Source organism: Schistosoma haematobium, chromosome 3, assembly GCF_000699445.3.
Source record: "Schistosoma haematobium chromosome 3, whole genome shotgun sequence".
Taxonomy (NCBI): Eukaryota; Metazoa; Platyhelminthes; class Trematoda; order Strigeidida; family Schistosomatidae; genus Schistosoma; species Schistosoma haematobium.
In genome coordinates this window covers 7,001,434-7,023,585 of record NC_067198.1, presented here as the reverse complement: position 1 = coordinate 7,023,585, position 22,152 = coordinate 7,001,434, and the positions used below count along the sequence as shown (strand labels likewise).

The 22,152-nt window shown below is 37.4% G+C and overlaps 3 protein-coding genes across 3 annotated transcripts in view; 2 read left to right on the top strand and 1 right to left on the bottom strand.

Annotated features, from left to right (window-relative positions):
* Positions 1-823: 823 nt before the first annotated feature.
* MS3_00004906 (uncharacterized protein) lies at positions 824-8,274 on the bottom strand. Its single transcript, XM_051212882.1, has 3 exons — positions 8,096-8,274; positions 2,058-6,528; positions 824-1,839 (listed from the first exon to the last, which is right to left on the bottom strand). The coding sequence occupies exon 2, from the start codon at positions 3,106-3,108 to the stop codon at positions 2,671-2,673; it is 438 nt and encodes a 145-aa protein (XP_051068807.1). The 5' UTR covers positions 3,109-6,528; positions 8,096-8,274; the 3' UTR covers positions 824-1,839; positions 2,058-2,670.
* MS3_00004907 (uncharacterized protein) lies at positions 3,399-6,000 on the top strand. Its single transcript, XM_051212883.1, has one exon. It carries the CDS (start codon positions 4,706-4,708, stop codon positions 5,438-5,440), a length of 735 nt encoding a protein of 244 aa, XP_051068808.1. The 5' UTR covers positions 3,399-4,705; the 3' UTR covers positions 5,441-6,000.
* The window catches only part of MS3_00004905 (uncharacterized protein), a 27,511-nt gene continuing 12,808 nt past the window's right edge, over positions 7,450-22,152 (top strand). Inside the window, exons 1-4 of the mRNA XM_051212881.1 lie at positions 7,450-7,617; positions 9,846-10,062; positions 11,571-11,622; positions 19,320-19,443. Of these exons, the coding sequence (XP_051068806.1) occupies positions 7,548-7,617; positions 9,846-10,062; positions 11,571-11,622; positions 19,320-19,443 (463 nt within the window). The 5' untranslated portion in view covers positions 7,450-7,547. The remainder of the gene's footprint in view (positions 7,618-9,845; positions 10,063-11,570; positions 11,623-19,319; positions 19,444-22,152) is intronic.

The window sequence follows — 22,152 nt, the reverse complement described above, 5'->3', positions numbered from 1 at the left end:
GTGCATCTATAAATCTACTTGTTCATGTGGAGTAGGTTACATTAGCCGCACGAAGCGATCACTTTCCAAAAGCATCTTAGTACATAAACCCGGCATGGCTTTTTAAAGTAGAATGCAAAACAGTAACTAGTTCAATACAGAGGCATTTAATCAACTGTGAACACATCACTCCAAAGGAGTCTTCTGTTAAAGTAATCTACACAGTCAAAGGAATTGGATCGAAGGGAAGTCGAATAAATATCTCATGCATTGTTGAGGCATTGGCAATCCATTAACTCAAGCCCGAACTTTACGTACAAAACGATTCGTCCAACCTCTTATCCTTCCTTGGCCCTAATTCCCTTTAGTAGTATGTTTTGGATTTTTCATTTTAGTTTCATTATTATTGGTTTCTTAAGATTAATGTTATGTAATTTTAAACTAACCAGTTATTGATATATATTTTCCTTGAAAAAGCTTGGACCAGATTGCCAGGCGAAACGTTGGGTTTACTTCAAATTCTTTCGCTGAGGTTTTACAAATACATTCTTCCTCTTTAATAACCAGTTATTATTATTACTTTAAACAAGTTTTCTTGATTATTATTCAGTTTTTATTATTATAACCTTTATGTTTGTCGTTTTTTTTCTTCATGTTTGTCCATTGGAATTTTTAATCAGAGACTGGACTAAGACCGTTTGTTGATTTGATTTTGGATTTTTTCATTTATGTCACAGAATTTTGTCTCGAAAAGATGTTTGAAAATTTTTGTAATGCCGTTGTTTATTCTACCTCACTGTCACCATGTCTAACGGAAGTTTATTATCATTAATACTATAATTATAAGCATTCTGAAAAAATAAGTATGTATATTTGCGATTGTACAGCTTTAGAAATGAATTCTCTTTAGCGTGGTGTCGAGTCTCGTTTGACTATGAAAACCACTATAAGACTACGTGACAGTTAGCCGATAAAATCCCTCGTAAGTCAAATATCAGAAGACAGTTGATGGCTGTGGCCTAGATGTATTTGTTGGCCATCTCGTGGTATCGACAGGAAACCGAGATCGTGCCAAAGGGGTACAAGCGTGGTTACCGAGCGTAACCGAACCCGTGCAAGGTCATAATCGAAAGGTAATAGAGCAGTAACATGGCTGTCTTTGGCACAGTTAAACAAACGAGCACAGTAAAACAATCACTGGTACAATTGGTTATAATAATGATTGTTTCCATTAAATCAATTGCGTTCTCTTGGTAAACGTAGGTCACTACATCTCCATAAAGAGAACTCTTTGGTGAACCAATCTTTCGTATTTGACTAACCACTCAATATGTTCATTGTAACTTCCATCTCTCACTGATGATTGTAGTTAAAATACTACAAAAAATCAGAAAGTAACTAACGGCTGTTTCGACTCAATATGGCACTTCTTAACAATCGATTGCAGCCTCTCGTAAAATTAAGCTTTATCATCTTCTTTGCGGGTGCATAGCACTGGATAAAATTGGTTGTGATCCCCTCCTTCTTTGTTTTGAAGGACGCTTTGATGACTCTGGACCCATGAGATTCCCATCCTGTAAGTGCTCGTCGTGCTTCTTTGAACAGCATTAATGTATCTCCTTGTGTATGTGCAGCTTGTTCTCCACGATCAGAGTACAACAGTACCTCTCACGATGCTAATATTCTTTGTCAAGCTAGAGTCCAATGAATTCCATTTATCCTTATTCCATATACATGATATCTTTCGTCAGTGTCTAGAGCTCCAGAAACTCCAGAAAATGTTTTATCCAATATGTCCTCAGTAGATTTTTCATCTTTTCCCACAGTGCTGGAAAGAAAATTACACTCGTGCGTGCGTTCCTAGAACGGGCGAAAAAAATGAGGAAAAATAGTATACATGCGTTTTGTAAATATGCAATAGCGTGTAAACAATTTTCGCGCAATGAATCTTTTTAAAAAAAATTCATAAACATATATGAAGTGAGTATATCAGAAAAAGTTTATTTTTGGTTTGCTTTTTTGACACGATGGTACTAAAAAAATAAAGGGATGGAACGAAAGGTTATGTTGTGGCTTACGTGAAGTAGTCGTTCATGTGTTTCGGGAGCTTTACCTTTCTTCTAGAACTTTGTTTTATGCTGGATGTCAGGTAACACCGGCTCAAGGTGGTGTCTCGGCCGATTCCTTGCTACTTGTTCAAGGAGGTTATACGAGACAAGGAGTCTGTCACTGCGTTGCTTGCCCCAGAAATGTATTGTATGTTGTCGAGACTCTCGGGGGAGTACTTGTCTGGAGTCGGTTCTGGGTAATCCAGAATCACCGCCACTTTGCATCAATAGTGTGTTCGATAAAACCTAGGCAGTCGGTTCAGATTCGACATTTTTGAATGTTTACAGTAATGCCGTGCTTTTGAAGTCGTTCAAAAACAAGGATCACATGCTGGAGATGAGATTCTTTGTTAGAGCTTGCGATCAAGCAGTCATCTACATATGGGTGTATGAAGTTGAGACCTCGAAAAACATCGTCAATGAATATCTGGAAAGTTTGTGCAGGATTTTAAAGTCGTAAGGCATGTGCAAAAATTGGTGGAGTAATAATAACGGTTCTAGAAATGTCGTCATCAGCCATGGGAATTCGGTTTTATGCTTTAACCAACTCGATTTTCGAAAAAAGTTGTACCTTTCGAGGTAGCTAAAAATCGTGAATGTGAGGCAACGAGTAATGATCAGGAATGGTTTGTGCATTAAGTTGTCGATAGTCACCGGTTGGACGCCAATCACTGCTGTTCTTTTTAAGGACCATGTGCAAGGGCGATGCCCATTCGTTGTTTGATGGCCGAATGATTACTAAGTCTACAATGTGGTCGAATTCGTTTCTAGCCAACCTCAGCTTTTTGAGAGCAAAACGACATGTTTTCGAGAATACAGGTGATCTTGTCGTCGTGATGTGATGTGTAACACTGCTGGTTACACACGGTAGTTTTGGTAGCGTTTGATATTGTTCGGGGTGCTTGTCGAGTATTTGTTGATAGTATGGATCGACTACGTGTTTAACAGCGACGGAGAATAGCCTAGAGCCAGAAAAGAAAGTTACACAAACAGATAATTTATTATTCCGACCGACTAACATCCGTTTGCACGTATCTATGAGTAGATTATGATGTTGTAGAAGTGTTATATCCGGTGAAGATTAAATTACAGGTAACGTCTGAGGACTATTCATGGACTAATATTCTATAAATATTCTTATTGTATAACTACTCAACAATTACACTGTAGTGACTCACGTTTATCACGAGAACACGACTGGTTTAATAAAAACAATTATTATTATAACCAACTGTACCAGTGTTTGTTTTAATGTGCTTTTGTTTGACTGTGCTAATGACAGCTATTTTGTGCTTCCATTCTTGTACTTACACTTTGATTGTAACTTCGCGCGAATTCGGTTATCTTCTGTAACCAAGGTTGTATCCTGGCACGATCTCGGTATCCTTTCGATGCCACGAGATCGCCAGCTAATAAACCTCGACTTGGTCCATTAATTGCCTTCTGGTATTTGGCTTCTCGGGTATTTTATGGAGTCATTTGGAACGAGCTTCTTACGCCTTCTGATCTATTTGGCACGTGTTTCTTGGTAGCGGTGTTCATAGTTAATCTCAACTCGACGCCACGCTACAATTGGTAATCCCAATCAGACTACAATTGGTGACCCGTATTTTGGAACACGCCTCAACTTCTGATCAAATCTTCCAAAGAAGACAATTCGGTGAGTCTATGATTTATCTATCCACGTCTGTCGTATATTTTCATATCTTTAATATATAATATAAGCGACATGACGGATAACGATAAGAATAGTATTAATATAATAGACTCACACGTATGTGCACCGAATCCTTGTCACTTTTTATTCGCGTGATGATGAATTCCACGCTTTATTCGAGAAATGTTACCCTATTAACGATTCTCCTCGCTGACCCGGCTGCTTGGTACGGAATGCATACGCATAAGCATATCCGTCTACCACCCAGCACCAAATGGTTAAGTTGAACGGTTTCACTGCCAACTTAAAAGTGTTCTACGAGCACACGAAAACGGCAACTGGCACGAAACCTTACCGCTCGTTCTTTTAGGGGTGAGAACGAGTTTAAAGGCAGATATCCAATGTTCCGCCACGAAACTTGTATACGGCACGACATTGCGTCTGCCCGGAGAATTCTTCACACCACGGAGCAGACCTAATTTCGGTAAATCAGACTACGTCCATCGACTGTCTACATTTATGCGAACGCTGTCTCCGGTGTCAACTCGAATACAACATCGACAGGTCGCTCTCCATCGAGAGTTATCTACCTGTTCACATGTTTTTGTACGAGTAGATTCGGTACGCAAACCTTGGCAACAACCTTACGAAGGCCCTTTTCACGTGATCGCTCGTCACGAAAAGACCTTCAAGGTTGATCGATATGGACGCGTCGAGATCGTCAGCGTTGATCGTCTCAAACCAGCACACGTCGATGACAGTGCCCTATCTGACACTCTGAGATTCAATGCTAGACCTATCAAACCTAGCGGGATCCTTAAATCTTCTTCAGGTCCCACGCTAGATGCATGTGAGACCTCATTCTCACGTCCCGGTCAACAGCACGCGTCATCTGCACCGTCTACGGACGAGACGACAGTCTCACGTCCAGATCAGCAGACCACGCCGCCTCTGACTTCGGATGAGATTGCAGGCTCACGCGACGCGAACGAGACTGCCGTCTCACGTTCCGGTCGCCGAGTACGGTTACCCGTACGCTTCCGCGAATAGTCGCACAGTCAACAACCGATACGGTGTAGGATTATTCCTATACTACACGTATGCTACACTCTTCTCTTTTTTGATTATCTTTTTGTTTCCTGAGCCCACGCCTTCGACCATCTCCGTTTGGTTCCGTCGACTTCAGTCAACTTTGGCGAAAGCTGGCCTGATCACCCACGCTCTTGTCAACGTACTCAGTCGATATATTGGTTTTGAATGCTCGGCATACGCTTGGTCTCGAACTTGGTCGTTACGGTCGCTTCTGGTCTTTTGGCTCAGCGTGGTTTCGTCCTTCGTCTGCAGCGTTTCTGGTCCGCATTCCCTACGAACACAATCTTCAGATTCTGGATACAAACCATTCTGGTGTAGCATGCCAACTCGAGCAATAAATACAACACATCGCTCCTGGTACTGTTCTCCGAAAACGACCTTCGTTGGCAACTCGACGATCAACGATCGCTTTCCTGTTCGCCAATTCTTCCGTCCTACAATCGCTCGTCAGCCGATCAGTCCCACGATTCAAACCGCTATTTATCGAAAGTGTAAGCCCTTTCTAGCGGGGGGCTCCTGTAGTGACTCACGTTTATCACGAGAACACGACTGGTTTAATAAAAACAATTATTATTATAACCAACTGTACCAGTGTTTGTTTTAATGTGCTTTTGTTTGACTGTGCTAATGACAGCTATTTTGTGCTTCCATTCTTGTACTTACACTTTGATTGTAACTTCGCGCGAATTCGGTTATCTTCTGTAACCAAGGTTGTATCCTGGCACGATCTCGGTATCCTTTCGATGCCACGAGATCGCCAGCTAATAAACCTCGACTTGGTCCATTAATTGCCTTCTGGTATTTGGCTTCTCGGGTATTTTATGGAGTCATTTGGAACGAGCTTCTTACGCCTTCTGATCTATTTGGCACGTGTTTCTTGGTAGCGGTGTTCATAGTTAATCTCAACTCGACGCCACGCTACAACACTATGGATATTTATATTCCTTTTATGATAAGCTTTGTTTTGACCTATAATTTATTATTGTACGATTTACGGTTCTTAAGTTATGTTCAGTTTATTAACTACTGCCTCCCTCATTCACAGCCACTTTTTGGGCTTATTTGTGTACAAATATTATTTCCTATTTTATGGTACGTTGCGGTCTGTGTGATTGATATATAAACCAAGTATGCCTGAAATAAACGATCTGCTCTGATTCGGAAGCTGGTATCTTGTTCTGGACTCAAGTGGAAGGGCTCGTAGGACATAGGACCAATAAAGACGCTAAACTGCCCACACCGGTTGAACGTCATTGGTTGGCCTAGTGTGAAGATTCGTATAAGTCGTATCCGGATTGGTAGATAAATCGTGTGATAGAAAAGTCAGACATCACAAGGTCATAACAAGAAGGTCTATTCCAATGATTGTCGCAAAAATATGTGCAACAACAGAAATCCACGTTAACATACACATATCGCTCACCGTAAGTGCAATTGGTTTCCCATTTGCCGCCTTAAGTCGAAAACTGGTTTGTGCAGTCGGTCGTTAGTATTTACAGGAAGAACGTTAACATCGGCGCGGTAATGTTTTCACTATAGCGAGGAATTGTGCATGTGCGTCTATCACGCCGTGCTCGTGGATGTCAGCTGCTGCGTAGCGGTAACATGTTTCTATATTGTCGGGCCGGAATGGCATGAGTTGAAGAGCGGGAAGCGAAAGAGGTTTGACCTTAGGTAACTTAGGTGTCTGTCCTATTATGATCAAGATATAAAATACCAATGGGCAAGAGAAAAAAATAACCAAGAATATGAAAACAATTTAACAATACGTAAAAAAGAAAATTAAAAAATGATATATAATGTTCCAACAATGGACAGACTCACAGCTTACGAATTGGTGTACCAGATCACGTCAGCCTCACCACTAAAGATGTCACAAGTATTCGGAGTTTGACAACGCCTTTACTAATGACACCTATATAATCTAAGTATGCCAACCCAGTCAAATCAGAAGTCGTAAGTGAAGAGGTTCGAAGTCATATTTGAAAGGCCGTCGATATCTTGAGAACCGTTTGATCAAAACTGGCTAACGGCGTACCCACTAGTGATCTGGTGCGGATGCATGACCGAGCGCCTTCAGCTAGGTGAGTCGAGTACAACTAATGTAGTCAGCAACAAATGTCGAAGACTTACAGAACTATTTATTTTGGCGATTTATGTACCGCTACATAATGTACATAATCAATTGTTCACACTGCTGATATTCGAGTGTCTGTAAACTAATTTGCCTAGTGTAACGCAGCCACTGGATCACTTCATTCCCAATGATAGAACCCACACCCTTCAGCTAAGTGGCTGGACTCGTAGGATATTTTACATTAGTTGCGGTAGAGGTTGACCATGTCATAAGTATCGAGTTCTGGATAAACTTCATGAAGTGTTTAAAAAATTTACCGAGATAAATACACCAATGAATTGATCATGTATATAATTACATACACATATATTGTGGGACGAAAGTGTTCTGTTCTAGTTAGGATATATGCAATATATCGCTTATTATAACGATAATCATAAGAATGACCTACATGTCTGTGTATAATATTTGTTCAATATGAATCGGTTGGTTGAAATAAAATCCAATCACGGAGTTGCATTCATTTTACATTGCATCGTTGATATTAAGAATAATAATCGTTACTGATATATATATATATATATACAATAACTTATCATGGTTATTTATGGTCAACTATTATATGGGATAATAAATGCTGTGTAAATTACTTCTAATTTGTACATTTAATTATATATATGCTCAAATTAATTATAGCGATGAGAGTGAGTTCAATCAAACTATTTTTAAATTTATCTTTAATTTTATTACATTTATGTAAACAGTCTGGCGATTTTAATTAAAGTATCAGCTTGTTAATCAAAGAATCTATAAGGTGCGTTAAGTCTTACGTACAATCTCTTGTAAATGTTGTGAGTGTATACATTGAGTAACATTCACAGATTATAATAATGTATCCATCCGTCATCCGCTAGTTTCAAAGTTTTGTTAATGGTAACTTGACGTAAAGCACTTAGAAATTGTACATAAATCTCCATATTATCCTCCACCGTGGCAAACATATGGTACACAACAAGAACTTTAGATAGAGCTCGGTATGTCATTATTGCTACTTAAACCAAATAAACCACCTTTAGTATGCACATGTTGTGGGAGATTTGATTTATATGAACTACTGAAGAAAATTACCTTTGTTATTCTGGGGATTGAATGGTGACAAAATTCCTTGTCTAATTGTCTTACCTGTATCACGTGTTGTAACGGGTGGGACTGCAGGTTTTGATAAGCAGCGTTATTTATCGATCGATTACAGTAGACACGCAGAACACGTAAGTGGACGACCTAGTACCCTGATCGGCCCTGCTTCGCTGTCTAGCCCAACCAGTTGAGTCACGAACACAATTCACAGCCTCTGAGTTGTGAATCATTATATTTCAAACATACTTTGTTTATATACCAATCAAGCATACCACATCGTGACATAAAAATAGAAAACAACATTTTGTACAATATTCAACAAGTGAACAGATATCGACCAATAGGAAATGTGCATTTAAAATCCAAGGTCACCATTGGACTTAACATCATAATTATTGGTCTATTCCTCCGCATCCACAACAGTTTCATAAATCATCGCACTTTGACTGCCTATTATATGATAATAGGTTAATCAGTGGTGTTTTAATTTTTAGACAGTATGGAGTAGTTCTAAATAATTCCATTCTGGATAAATCGCTTTGATAGACCCGACTCTGATGTATATGATTTTACAGTGGTTATGGTTGTCTGAATACTTTCCTTAGTGTGCTAATTAAATGGATGTTCAAAATATGACAAAAAGCTGCTTGATTTGATATCCACCAATAGTAACTGAGCTCTGGACCTATTATTCACGTTGGTTAACAAATAAATGAGAAGTTTTAAAGGTTTTGGTATTTCCCTTTGAATCCAAACCTTTATGAAACAGTGATGCGGTCAAAAAACTCATCACTAGGCAATATGAACATTAATCATCGTTATATTCTCCAGTCCATTTTGCTAGATAAATTACTCAATAAACCTAAGAAATTATGCTGTAAAACATCAAGGGTTGAGCGAAGCACATATAATGATATTTGAAAAAACTTTTCATGTTAATTATCAGCCACAAACAGGTTTCACTATATTGCAACTTGGTAGAAATGATGCATAGAGAATCTTGTATATGTAAATGCAACAAATCAATATAATTAACAATTAAAGTTAGGAAATTAACCGGTTGTGTTTCAGAGAGAATCTAGTTAGGAAAGGCGTACAATTACTATTATTATTAATAGCTTGTTTTCATAGTAATATAAATTTTGGCCTCACCGTAACATTTATTTTAATTAGCTGGACTACCAAAAATAGATTTTCACTTATCTCAACGGATCATGCTAATCTATCTAATATAAACACAAATAGCAATCATAAAACACCTTGTTTCGCAAAAATGGTTTTGTGTGCTCTATTTCACTCTCATTCTAGAATGTACAAATGAATTTATTCATGTATCCATTCACTTTGACAAGGACCAAAAGTGTAGGCCCGGATGGGCAATCACAAGTAAGATTATCAGGACGTACGTGTGAAAACAGCACTTGACGGTTTCAGAAGCGCCAGTGCAATTTTCGTAAACCAAAAGATCTAACTCAATGAAAATAACATAACTGAAATTATCGATACTTTTGTGGTTGACACTACTACCCAAGTGTTGTGCACGGTTTAGATCCGAATCCCAACACGACAAGGTATTTTCATTTTATTAGACTACGACCATAAGGTCTGTCTGGTTAGGGAGTTCGCTGAATTACGAACAAAATTAAGATGACAACATTCGGTAAGTGTTTTTGATTCAAATTCCTCAGCAGATCGTGTTCTCCCATTCACTTTTTTTACTCACACTTGTATGTTTATATCTGCTTGCACATAACTATTTCTATTTCTTACGTTTTAAAAAATCCGACATTTTAAGGATTAAATCGTTTCAAACGTATAATTGGTGGACAATCTGTCCCACGTGGTACGTATCCATGGGCAGCATCAATTCAAGCTAAACGACATACATCGTGGTCAACATTAGTTACAGGATCCGAACAACACTACTGTGGTGCAGCTTTAATTAAACCTGATTGGATAATTACAGCAGCGCATTGTTTATACGACAGTGGAGAAGATGATGAAATTATCAGGTGAATTTTTGGTTACATTGCTCACTTTAAGTGTAAAATTGAAGTAAAAAGTAGTTCAAGTTACACTTGGCAATCACAAAGAAGTGGTGCGAGCTCTGGTCTCTATACACACTGCGATTTGAACTTTTCATACATAGGATCACTGAAAAGGTGATACAATTCTCTGTTTGAGATGATTTTAAAGTAAACATCTGAGCATTTCTGAATGGTCAAGCGACAACTCTCAACGCTTTCTTAATATAACCCATATACCAAATAAAGGCTAATATATTCAGCTCCAAACTATACTTTTATGAGTGTGGTGAGGCTAATGTTACCATCTACGATTTCAATGGAGTACAGTTATAACTAATCATCACTGATTGCAACCAAAAACCCACTAAGCGGTTGTATTATTACATTGACAACGGATAAAATAGGCTTCGTAATAAGTTGTGAGGGATAAAAAAACACTGAACAGTTATTCACGAATTTGTATTGCGGCTACCACTGGAATTCAGATTTCCCGTTTTCGTCTTTGGTGTCCTCATTTCGATCAGATACAATTATTACCATTAACAACTGGGAACTCCAAACACTAACAAAGTCGACAGTAATTCACATCTACCTCTCAACCAAAGAAGAAAATGTTCAAGTTTTGAAAATAAGAGTTCATTTACACAAAATATAAGCAATATATTCACTGAACGAATTAGAGTAATTGATACATGTACAATTCTAGGGATTCATGTTTCCCTGATACTTCGAAACAGTTACTTCAAATGTAGCATAGTTCCATACAATTTTTAAAATCACATGTTTATTCTAGGTTCTAATAAGCTAAACACAACCAAGTTAGTTATCAATTCTGTCAATATTTGGCACCGAAGTACTTAGTGAGTCCAGTAAATACGCAGTGAGCTAATTGGGTTGCAGTGAAGACTGATGACAGTGGAAATTTATTGAGACTTAAGAACATCCTCAGGAATTCCATGGAATGTTGAAGGTTGTTTATGGAGAATAAGCATTGAACAAAATAACTCTTTTCAAGTGAATTAAATACTTCAGCGAGGATAATGAGAACCATGAGAATTGTTATAAGGAGAAGACGCTCATTGACATATTGTGTTGAGGCGATTACTTAACACTTTCGGTTACTTGTGCTTTCTGATTGTTTCATCATTGGCTGATTGTTTGGTGATAAAGTGAATTTGAACAAAAATATTCTATCCAGATAATTTTAGCAAAACGTGAACGGATAATGCGAATAGAGATCCTGACATCAAACAACTGTTAAGGAGATTTAAAGTGATGAATTAGGTATATTGCCTCATAAAGAGTATCTTAACGAGGACCGATTTGAAGTACTCCATATTTTGTAAATCAAATTGTTTGCGTTGAACAGACAATATCCAACATTGATCGTTTGTTTAAATACCGTTTATTAATTGACATTATTCTGTAATATAGTAAAAATGTCATATGTAGTTTAATAAAGTTGATGCAATGTTTATTTCTCTACTTTCTAGCTATCTACATCCAAAAATGTGGCATGTACGAATGGCAACTGAAAAACTAAGTGTGAGTTAGTATAATTGATACAAACCAATATTTCACTATACTGAAATTATTTTAGTGAGAAAAAACACGGTATATCCTAACTTTAATAGAAAGTGTAACATTTTAGCCGATCAATCTGTTACCATCCTGTCAGCTACGACACCATCTTAAACCGGTAGTTATGAAAACTGAACGATAGTAGCCATTACTCTTAACCCCGGGTGGGATTAAAAATCATACATGGGATATTACAAAATAGAGTAAACTGTTTAAACACCACACCATCGGACTGAATAACATTGGTCGGAAAACTGAAAATCTTTGATATCGTGTTATTCAACACAAATTAGCTACTCGGTCATATGAGTGCGCTTCTGAATTTGCACTGTAACAGCACCAAACTGTACATGTTTTCCTTAGAAAATTGATACTAATTCAGAGTTTATTCATTCTATCTTGCCGATCTAATATGTTCGAACCGCACAACTAATCTTTCGGATGGTTACTGATCCGCTAGCAACTTCTAGAAGTCTGACAGATACGAGATGATTATGAAGACGGAGCACCTGAAATCTCATACCAAGTGGACAGTCATCTACAAAGAAAACTCAGAAGGACAGAATTGAACGATAACTAGACTGCAACATCCCGACTATATTTTGAAGAAATCCCTATCTTGGATAACGTAAATGTTCCTTTTTCTACCGGGAGCTCTTAAATGGGACGTTCGTTCCATAATAAAATCCTACAACTTATGAAAACTAAACATGACATGCAGTCTAGTGAGGTTAACTACCGCCATGCCTAACAAACGTTACCAAGCTTATTCTTTCAGAACTGATAAATCTGGATTCCGACGAACTGAACAATGTTCGCGAAAAACCCTCATCTTGGATAACGTAGATGACTCTTTTTTTATAGCAAAATACAGATCTCTCTGAGTACCTACCAGTGCAAATTAGTTAGGGTTGTACTTTTCTTCCTATTTATTCTGTGCTGCTCCAAAAATAAACTGAGGTTATCGAACAATCCTACCACTTGTAATACGGTCCAGTGACGAGTGAAGTCACAACGATAATACAAGGAAGGCTATTGGTTTTCGTAACGTGAGGCAGAAACAATATTACGTGACTACGTGCTTTGCATTACTCGACATGTGCAAATATCCCAACTACATTTAGGAAAAGAGGATTGAGTTATTTTTGGATATAAACCCTTAAAGGGAATACAAATGATGTAGGAATTCTGGAAAATAACTAGTCAGTGGCTAATACAACAGAAGTCAGCCAATAAGATGCAACGTAATTATCAACATTGTTCACCGGTTTAAGTTGCCAAACCCCATTATGAAACCTTCGAAAGGAATAACAGTGTGAGAGGTAGTAAGAACCACTAACGGTAATATGACTCAACACCCAATATATACTTCACGAGGTTAATACGGACTGCCAAAATAGTAAAACATCCGTGACGAACACATAGCCAATAAACGGGATTACGTGGAAGATCAGTCTTGTTGGTGTTCTACTGATTCTCAACCTTCTCATAAATCATGAAACTGAATATCATTTTCTACTTTACACTCCTCGACTTTACTTGTTCCATTTTGATGAACTGTATCTATCATGTTTAGATTACCATTGATTTCGATATCTCACATTCTGTTTTTCTTACATCATTAATGCCCTCTTGATTTACTGACGTGTAGAGAAACAACTTGAACCGATGCACAATCACACTGAATCCCATGTTGACAATGACTGACTGAATAAATGAATGGTAATCAAAAGCTTAAAATACATCCAGTTACTGAAGTCATAAAGATAGGCTATTGGTTTTCGTAACGTCAGGTAAAAATGATGTTACAATCACTCCCTTTGGAAAATTTGAATAACACAATGAGAGTATAAAATAATCAGAACTATTCAAAAGTGACGAACGGATTCGATCATGAACAAGAGGATCTCTGGCGTTTTGAGAACTAGGGAAGTGGTTGTCAGTTACTGACCGTCAACACTACGAAGCGATGTGCTATTCGGTGACCTGCCCGAAGGAAACGCTTAACTACCTCCATACATCGATGCAGCCTGTAACACAAAGCTTCTTACGAACCATGAGTTTGTTTCTATTCTCACCGTTCCCCAATTGAACTGGTGAGACCTAAAGGAACAACTATTTAAGCCAATATAGCGATTGAGCAAGCTTGAACAGTCTAGTGCAACAAAACAAAAGTACTGAAGGCGTTACATTATTTATTGACAGTAACTTTAGGAACGGACAATTGTATAATATCGTACTGCAGATTTACTTACTTGTTTTCGTATAGTCGATCATCGACCGTATTCCCACTGAAAGGTGAAAGATGATAACACTGGCTTCATGGAATTAGTGAGGACATCCATACCTTACTTAAATGAAATGAACATACTGGAAAGTCAGTGCTGACTTTAGTTTTTAGGATACAAATATAATTGTGATGAATGATTGATAACTTATGTTTCAGAAGTCATTTTTAAAAGTCACTTTGATAATTAATTAGTGCAAAGTCCAGTAGAGATTTAGCTTGGGCTAACCCGAGGTGAAGTGTGAATCGATAGACACAAACGACCGAAATTTGGCCTGTAGAATTTTAGGAAATACTTTCTGATTAGTTGCCTAAGGAAAAGTACATTACCACGACGATATAATAAATTGCAGACCGAAACTCGAAGTAAAGTTACTCATTGAAGAGACAATTTTAGTTTCAGGTCAGAAAACAAGTTCATACATGTACACCAAGTTGGTTTCTCATAAACGTATTTTGTAATGTCCTGATTAGCACCAAGTCAAGAAGTCTAGCTACTCCGATTAACCAATTTGAACAGTACATGCTCTTTTCGCATTTGGATTAAACCATTCGAGCAACATTAGCAACACTAGGTTATAATAATGCTTACAACAGTAATTGGATGTAAACATCTTCATTAACGAGATGGGGTAATTAAGTTGTCGTATGACCAATAAATCCGGTTCAAGGTAAATTTCTTTGAGGGGAGTTTTTGGCAAATGTATGTACCTATGAAGAATTTTTTAGGAAAACTCCATTTCAAGGACAATTTTGTGGAAATGTCGATGTATTCACGAGACAAGCCGAAAAGATCTTGAAATATGTAAAATTTCATTAGCCGGTTGAGACGAAGCAAAAACTCATTTCAGACGACAAATTCTGATAAATAACCAACAGTTTAAGCTAGTCATTACTTAAATAATTATATTATTAGTGTAAAATGGATCAGACTTATTTGTTCCGCAAATCCTATATAGGAAATTGTGGAGCGAATCCACACTTAATTGAAGTGGGAAGTTGTATGTCTTACAGTTGCGTGACCGGAACTATATCTAAGGTCTGATAATCTTGATGTACTAATTACATGACTGCATCGATAAATTGTTTCAGAATAGGAAGTATTCGAGTCAGTCAAACACTGGATCGTATCCAGTTGATTAGATTGGATGGAACTTAACTGTGTCCATATGGATACTTATTTTTTAAAATATAGCTGATTACCTTTAAAACTCTTTTTCTGGAATGGAATTAGGATCAGTGAAGATACTTCTGGAAGCAAATAATCGTACATCTTAGTAGTTTCATAATTTACGGGTATTAACGAGCTCAACGCTGCGGCGCATGAATTTCCACCTGAATAAAAAAAACTCGCCGAAATACACCATATCCGTTATGGACCAATAACTAAGTGTTTTAAGAGGGGAGAGAAGATAGACCAATTAGCGTAAGATTACGACCCCGAAATCACATAAAACAACGTCGATTTCTTATAGGTCAAGTTGGAAGGGATGAGGATCATATGCATTGTACAAGGTCGATATATAACCTTGATAAAGTCAGCCAATCACCGTTCGGTAAACTTTGACAAAGTCATAACCTATGAGAGACAGAATTACAAAGCGATATAATATAAATAAGAAGATGGAGATTGGTGAGATCGTACGCGTTCGTCTACAAAGTGATGCCTCCTAAAGTTGTGTCTGGTAAGGCTGCGAAGAAAGCGTCGAAGGTTAAGCTGCCGAAGGTTGATAAGAAGAAGAAGAGGAGGAGGAAAGAGAGTTATGCTATTTACATCTACAAGGTTCTTCGTCAAGTTCATCCTGACACCGGTATCTCGTCGAAGGCAATGTCGATCATGAACTCGTTTGTGAACGATATATTTGAGCGTATTGCCGCAGAAGCCAGCCGACTCTCTCACTACAACAAGAAGTCGACAATTTCGAGCCGGGAAGTGCAGACAGCAGTCCGATTGTTGTTGCCAGGTGAACTGGCAAAACACGCTGTATCTGAAGGCACGAAGGCAGTGACGAAGTACAGTGGTTCTAAATAAATTGTTTCGAGAGCTTTTGTGTAGAGAACGCTTTCACGGCCCTGTTTAGGGCCACCAATTTCTGATTTTGTTTTAATTTTTCTCTAAATGTAAGTAGGGATTCGATGAGAGGTTTTCTGTCCGGAATTGCCTTGTACTTAGTGTACTTAGTTTTTCCGGCTGATATGGTGGTTTATGTCGTGACACCTTGTGAGCTATGTGTAGTGGGGACAAAGAGTTTGTGGTTTGTTGTGTTAGTGCGCATGTGAGGGACCGAATCGATACTGGTACGGATGGTTTCGAGCGTGGGCTGCCACCGGAGGCCGTGTAGTTTATAGTTGCATTGTGAGCAAAGACTAACACAAGTGGTTGGGACCTAATATTGAGCTGGTAATCGGGAATCCTAGCCTGTTACTGCACACGGATATTCGTGGTTTAGTCACCCTCCATCTTGGATTGCTGGTTGTCGTGTGCACGGTGAAGATGGTGAGTCATAGATGGGGTTTACCGTCAAATTCACAATATCGGTTCCATCCTAATACGTATTGTAATGTTCTTCTAACAGAGCGTGATTTGACTCATTGCTCACAACATGTGTTCATGTGGTCTTCTCATCGGATTATCTAGCTTCGAAGTTTTTTTTTGATAGATATGAGTAGCGAAAGAAGCCTTCTTGTCTCATTTCGAAAGATCAAGCGGGCGAATGTATGAGCGAGTAACTGGATGATAGTTGGAAATATCATGGTGGGAAAACTGTACGATCAAGAGAATGGGTTTTTGATTAGTTTCGTGCAACATAGTTTTCAGCAGTAAGACCAAAGCGTTATTTGTGAATCACATATTGAATCATTTTTAAATTCATTGGTTTTCATATGTTAGACATTTGTAGAGACGGATAATATATATATATATATATATATATATATATATATATATATATTATTTTATATTATTCTCAATCGACTATGTAGTTTGTTCAGTAGGGCTTGATTATAAGACGTCGTGGTTAGTGCAGTTGACACTCTTCATAGAAGTAGTGTTATTGTACCAATGAACTGATCCTAGTACATAATTTCCCAATTATAGTACAGTAATTCAACGTTTATGATAACTTAGACGTATTCAGTAAATGCTTTAAGGTGAAAAAACTTTTATATCAGTATTGACTGAATTATCTTACGTAGGAAAGTAGTTCACAGGCACTGATAAAGAGTATAATCATTATTTCTATTTAATTCACATTTAACACAATGGCATATACTAAAATAATAGATATTGCTTATCGATGAATAAAAATACAAATTAGCCTTAATGACGATTTGGTAATTGAAATGCTGAACGTTTTCTAATGCAATTATGCGTGAACACAGTCTAGTGAATTTCTTACCGAAATATTACGAAACGCATCAGATGACACTATTAATAAGATAATCCACGGATAATTAACGTTAAATACAATGACGGCGGAACTGTGGAGAAGATATGAACGTCAATGAAATTTTGAATAGTTCCAATAATTGTCACCCTTCAATTGAATTTACTTTGGAAGCAGGGGCAAACAATGAATTTCATTTTCTTGATGTCCGATTGAAAAGAATGCCGGATTGTTTTTTTTACAGAGATCTATATATAGAAAACTAACATAGAATGAGCAGTACACGAATTTCCATAGTTGGGATCCAATGAGTAGAAAGAGGTAATTAATTCGCTCTTTATCTTAAAGGATCAGTCGAATATGTTCTACTGACACAATAGATGAGGAACTATTTCAACTTCGACAGACTCTCATTAAGAATGGTTATCCACCTAGATTCGTCGATAGTAACTTAGCACCTAAACATCGTCCGGAAAATGCACCGACAATGCAAAGGAGAACTCTTTTTATGAATATGAAATTTAAAGGAGATATGGCTGCTGAAATCTTGAATAATCGGATCTCAAAATCGTAGAATAAAATGTTCTACTCAGCTAAGCTCCGAATTGTTTTCCCAAGCCGGCCTGCCATTCACATATGTGTTAAGGATAAACTTCCTCTTTGGGTCACATCAATGTGCATCTATAAATCTACTTGTTCATGTGGAGTAGGTTACATTAGCCGCACGAAGCGATCACTTTCCAAAAGCATCTTAGTACATAAACCCGGCATGGCTTTTTAAAGTAGAATGCAAAACAGTAACTAGTTCAATACAGAGGCATTTAATCAACTGTGAACACATCACTCCAAAGGAGTCTTCTGTTAAAGTAATCTACACAGTCAAAGGAATTGGATCGAAGGGAAGTCGAATAAATATCTCATGCATTGTTGAGGCATTGGCAATCCATTAACTCAAGCCCGAACTTTACGTACAAAACGATTCGTCCAACCTCTTATCCTTCCTTGGCCCTAATTCCCTTTAGTAGTATGTTTTGGATTTTTCATTTTAGTTTCATTATTATTGGTTTCTTAAGATTAATGTTATGTAATTTTAAACTAACCAGTTATTGATATATATTTTCCTTGAAAAAGCTTGGACCAGATTGCCAGGCGAAACGTTGGGTTTACTTCAAATTCTTTCGCTGAGGTTTTACAAATACATTCTTCCTCTTTAATAACCAGTTATTATTATTACTTTAAACAAGTTTTCTTGATTATTATTCAGTTTTTATTATTATAACCTTTATGTTTGTCGTTTTTTTCTTCATATTTGTCCATTGGACTATTAGCTGACTCGTAAACTATTTTCTTCCTCCCGCCTTGATTAGAACACAACCTATTTTATTATTTAGTCTCCAATCCGTTTTATGATGCAATCTTTTCTATCCTTCTATAGACCTATATTTTCATATGTAATTATATATACGAATGTACAGCTTAAGATGAAAAATTTCCTTCGCTGAATTCTATTTTTATTCAATGACATAATGGTTCATTCTAATAATCTATGGAGTAAGTAAAGATTTTGATTGGTGATTTGGCACGTGATGTTTGCCAACGAGTCCTCAAGGTACATTAAATAGTATTGAAGGTCTGTAAAGATCTCTAAACTTATGGTTCATATCACGAACTGAATCCTAACTATATAATAATTAAAAATAAAGAAATACTAGTTGTTTTGTCTTAATGTGTAGATCCTTCACAGTGAACATTTGAAATTAAATAAGGTTTGGATGCAAACTTTCCTTTGGATTCCGCGTCTCAGTTTGTTCAAGACTCAAGGATTGTACATTGGTGGAATCTCAGAAACTGGTTGAAAAGTAAGCTTTTTAAGTGTGATCAGCGTATTAGACTGATTCTTAAATGTTTTGCTTGCCAACTACATTGTCTGCCGCCACTCCCATTGACGAAAACTCATGCTGTATATGGGATCTATTTATTTATTTTAGCCTGGAATCTTAGAACGTTTAAAAGGTGCTTTCAATCGAGTCTTCAATTCCATTTTTGGACATGTTAAACTTCAAACATTTTATCACGTAGAAGAAATATTTCATCATCCAAAATATGAGCCTGGTAGGTGGTCTGTTTTGTGTTAGTAAATACGATTATTGATGGAAGTAAGGTAGGTGGAGGACCTTGAGATGTTTTCTAGTCAATGAGTTACATCGCTTGGTTGTGAAATGATTTTTGATCGAAAAAAAATGTGATAAAATTACAACTAATAGTTTTTTTCATTAATAGCTAACTTATCTATATGAATCATTGGGGTTTTCATTCTGAACTGACATAATTTATAATACAGGGATGAATTTCGCCCTGACATTTGATTTGTCAGTCTTCATAGTTTATTTATGCCCGTTTCTTTTATTTGCATGTCATACAATAGGGTGTGAGACAATTATTGACCGAAACATGCTGAAAAACTCGACTGGAATGCTATGGGTTTCAAAGTATTGAACTTTTATGCCACTTAGAATTTGGCTTATTTGATTTGTTACGTGCTTATCTTCTCACATGAACTGTTTAACAAAAGAGTTTGCTGTTATCCTGGTGGTTGAAATCTGAAAAATTTAACTAAGCAAAATGGAAACTTCATGTGCAACATTAAAGAAACAGTAAATGAACATCTAGTCCAATCTCCAGAATCCTCTTTCTTTTTATGTAGTTTAAATATGTGGCACACAGCACTAATTTTCCCGTTCAATTACGTTGACGTACAAATGAGATTTAAAAATATTCATGGACTAAACACAGTTACCATTCAACGTCTTTCGTGTACATCACTTTCAGAAACAGTTGAAATGTACTTGTTCACACGTTCTGAAGAAATAATGATAAAATATGTTTTCCTTACTCGCTGCAGAACGTTTCGTCTAATGTGAACTCTGAACAAAATATGGTGGACACTCAGGCAGTTTGCACTAAGGGCATTGTTAATAACGGCTGCCATCACAAATGAAGCAGTATATAAGACAAAAACGCCATCATGAAGAAAGGATGAAAACATTCTTATAAGATCATATGTCTCTCGCTTTACTAATCCAATGGCTGCTGACATTGCCTTCATAGACACATCCAAAACCACTAACTGTTAGAGTGACATTTCTTCTTTATTACATTTATAGGTGTCGTCAATTGTTATGATTTCAGCAGACTGATAAGCTATTTTCTTCTGATCACGTGTACAGAAGAAATAGAACTGTAGATATCCGTTTATGCCATGCTGCATCTGTGCTCCGCCTCTCAACTGAATGCTGTGTGCTGAGAAGGTTTCTACACTATCTGTTAAGCTAACATTGTTAACACTATTAAAGAAACCTGGAAGTTTCGACTGCTTAAATATACGGTGACGCATATTACAGACAGCCTGTGCAATGATTCGCTTTCTGTAAGTTTCATAAACGAAGGGAGAATACTTTTCATTTGATTTTCTGTCAAACGACGGGATCATGGGCTTCGCTCATGAACAACACTCAGTAATCACGTTTTTGGGTCGTTGACCATCTAGTTACAGTGAACGATTCATCTGCCATACGGACATGGGCGAATGACCAATATCCACGACCAATAGCTCGTCTAATTTGTTATATACAGGATATTCGGGGAAACATACCTTTTTGTTGATGAAGATGTCATCGGCCGCTGACGATGCCCATCCATCCTACATGCATATTTGACATAAAAACCGCTCTCGTTGTAATGGCCATCCCTTATAATAAAATGACGGAAAGTATGGTGCCTGTAAACTGCTATTTGTCTGGCTAACTTTTCTTCATTTGAAAATCCAACACTAACAAACATCTCTCGAAACATATTCTTCAAGTCGCTGTCCGATGTAGACATGTGAAACGGGATGACTGCGGTAGTAAAATTTGTGTAATGATGCCTTTTTGAATTTGATGGTTTTTATTCATCCAAGAGCAGGTTCTCCATTGAACAATTAGAACTGTTTTTGATTGATCTAAAGGTAAGGGGAAAAAGGAACATGGTGATACGCTTTCAAACCCAGAAAAATTTAACCTCCGGCGACAAACCATTACTCTCGATAGCAATGAATGAGGGTTGAAAACTATCACAAATTGACGGAAGTTGCAAGAGCAGATCATTGTTTGAACGTGTAGCATTCCATGAGGCTTGAAAGTCCTGAATTCAATCCTTGAAGAATGGGGGGAATTTCATGAATGAGTTATAACAATTATGAGTCTGAAATTAGTATCTAACAGATGTCTACTACTTTCTGCTTCTCCATGGTTGTTTACCTGAAAACAGTTCGTGATGTAAACGACACAGTTCTATTACCACGACAAACATATACTATTTTATAAAGATTGGTTAATAATATTAATAACAAAAATAATGATATAAGCAGAGATGGATAGTGGTTAGCAGTGGAATCCAGAACATGCGTTTAGTACCATTTGGGACCCATCAGCTAGATGTACCTGCATCTCCGAGTTGATGTTCACTCTGGCACTCGAACCCAGTACCACTATCAGGACTCAGTAGTTAAGTGTATAACGTGATGGCGTTTGAAGCGAACGGTACTGGGTTCGAGTCCCAGAGTGGGTATCAACTTTGTGATGCAGGTACATCCAGTTGGCAAGTTCCAAAAATGGCGAAACGCACGTTCTGGCTTCCACTGCTAACTACTATCCATCTTTGCTAATAATGCTTATGAATTAAGGCAATATCGAGGTAGTATGCACGGTATGCACATATACCAATAAAAGAATGGTCAATTGCAGTCCTAAACATCAATGGGAAGATTCAAGTAAACAGTGC

Coding starts and splice junctions, on each gene's coding strand:
- MS3_00004907 (XM_051212883.1), top strand. CDS start 4,706: ATGAGATTGCAGGCTCACGCGACGCGAACGAGACTGCCGTCTCACGTT.
- MS3_00004906 (XM_051212882.1), bottom strand. CDS start 3,108: ATGTTAGTCGGTCGGAATAATAAATTATCTGTTTGTGTAACTTTCTTT.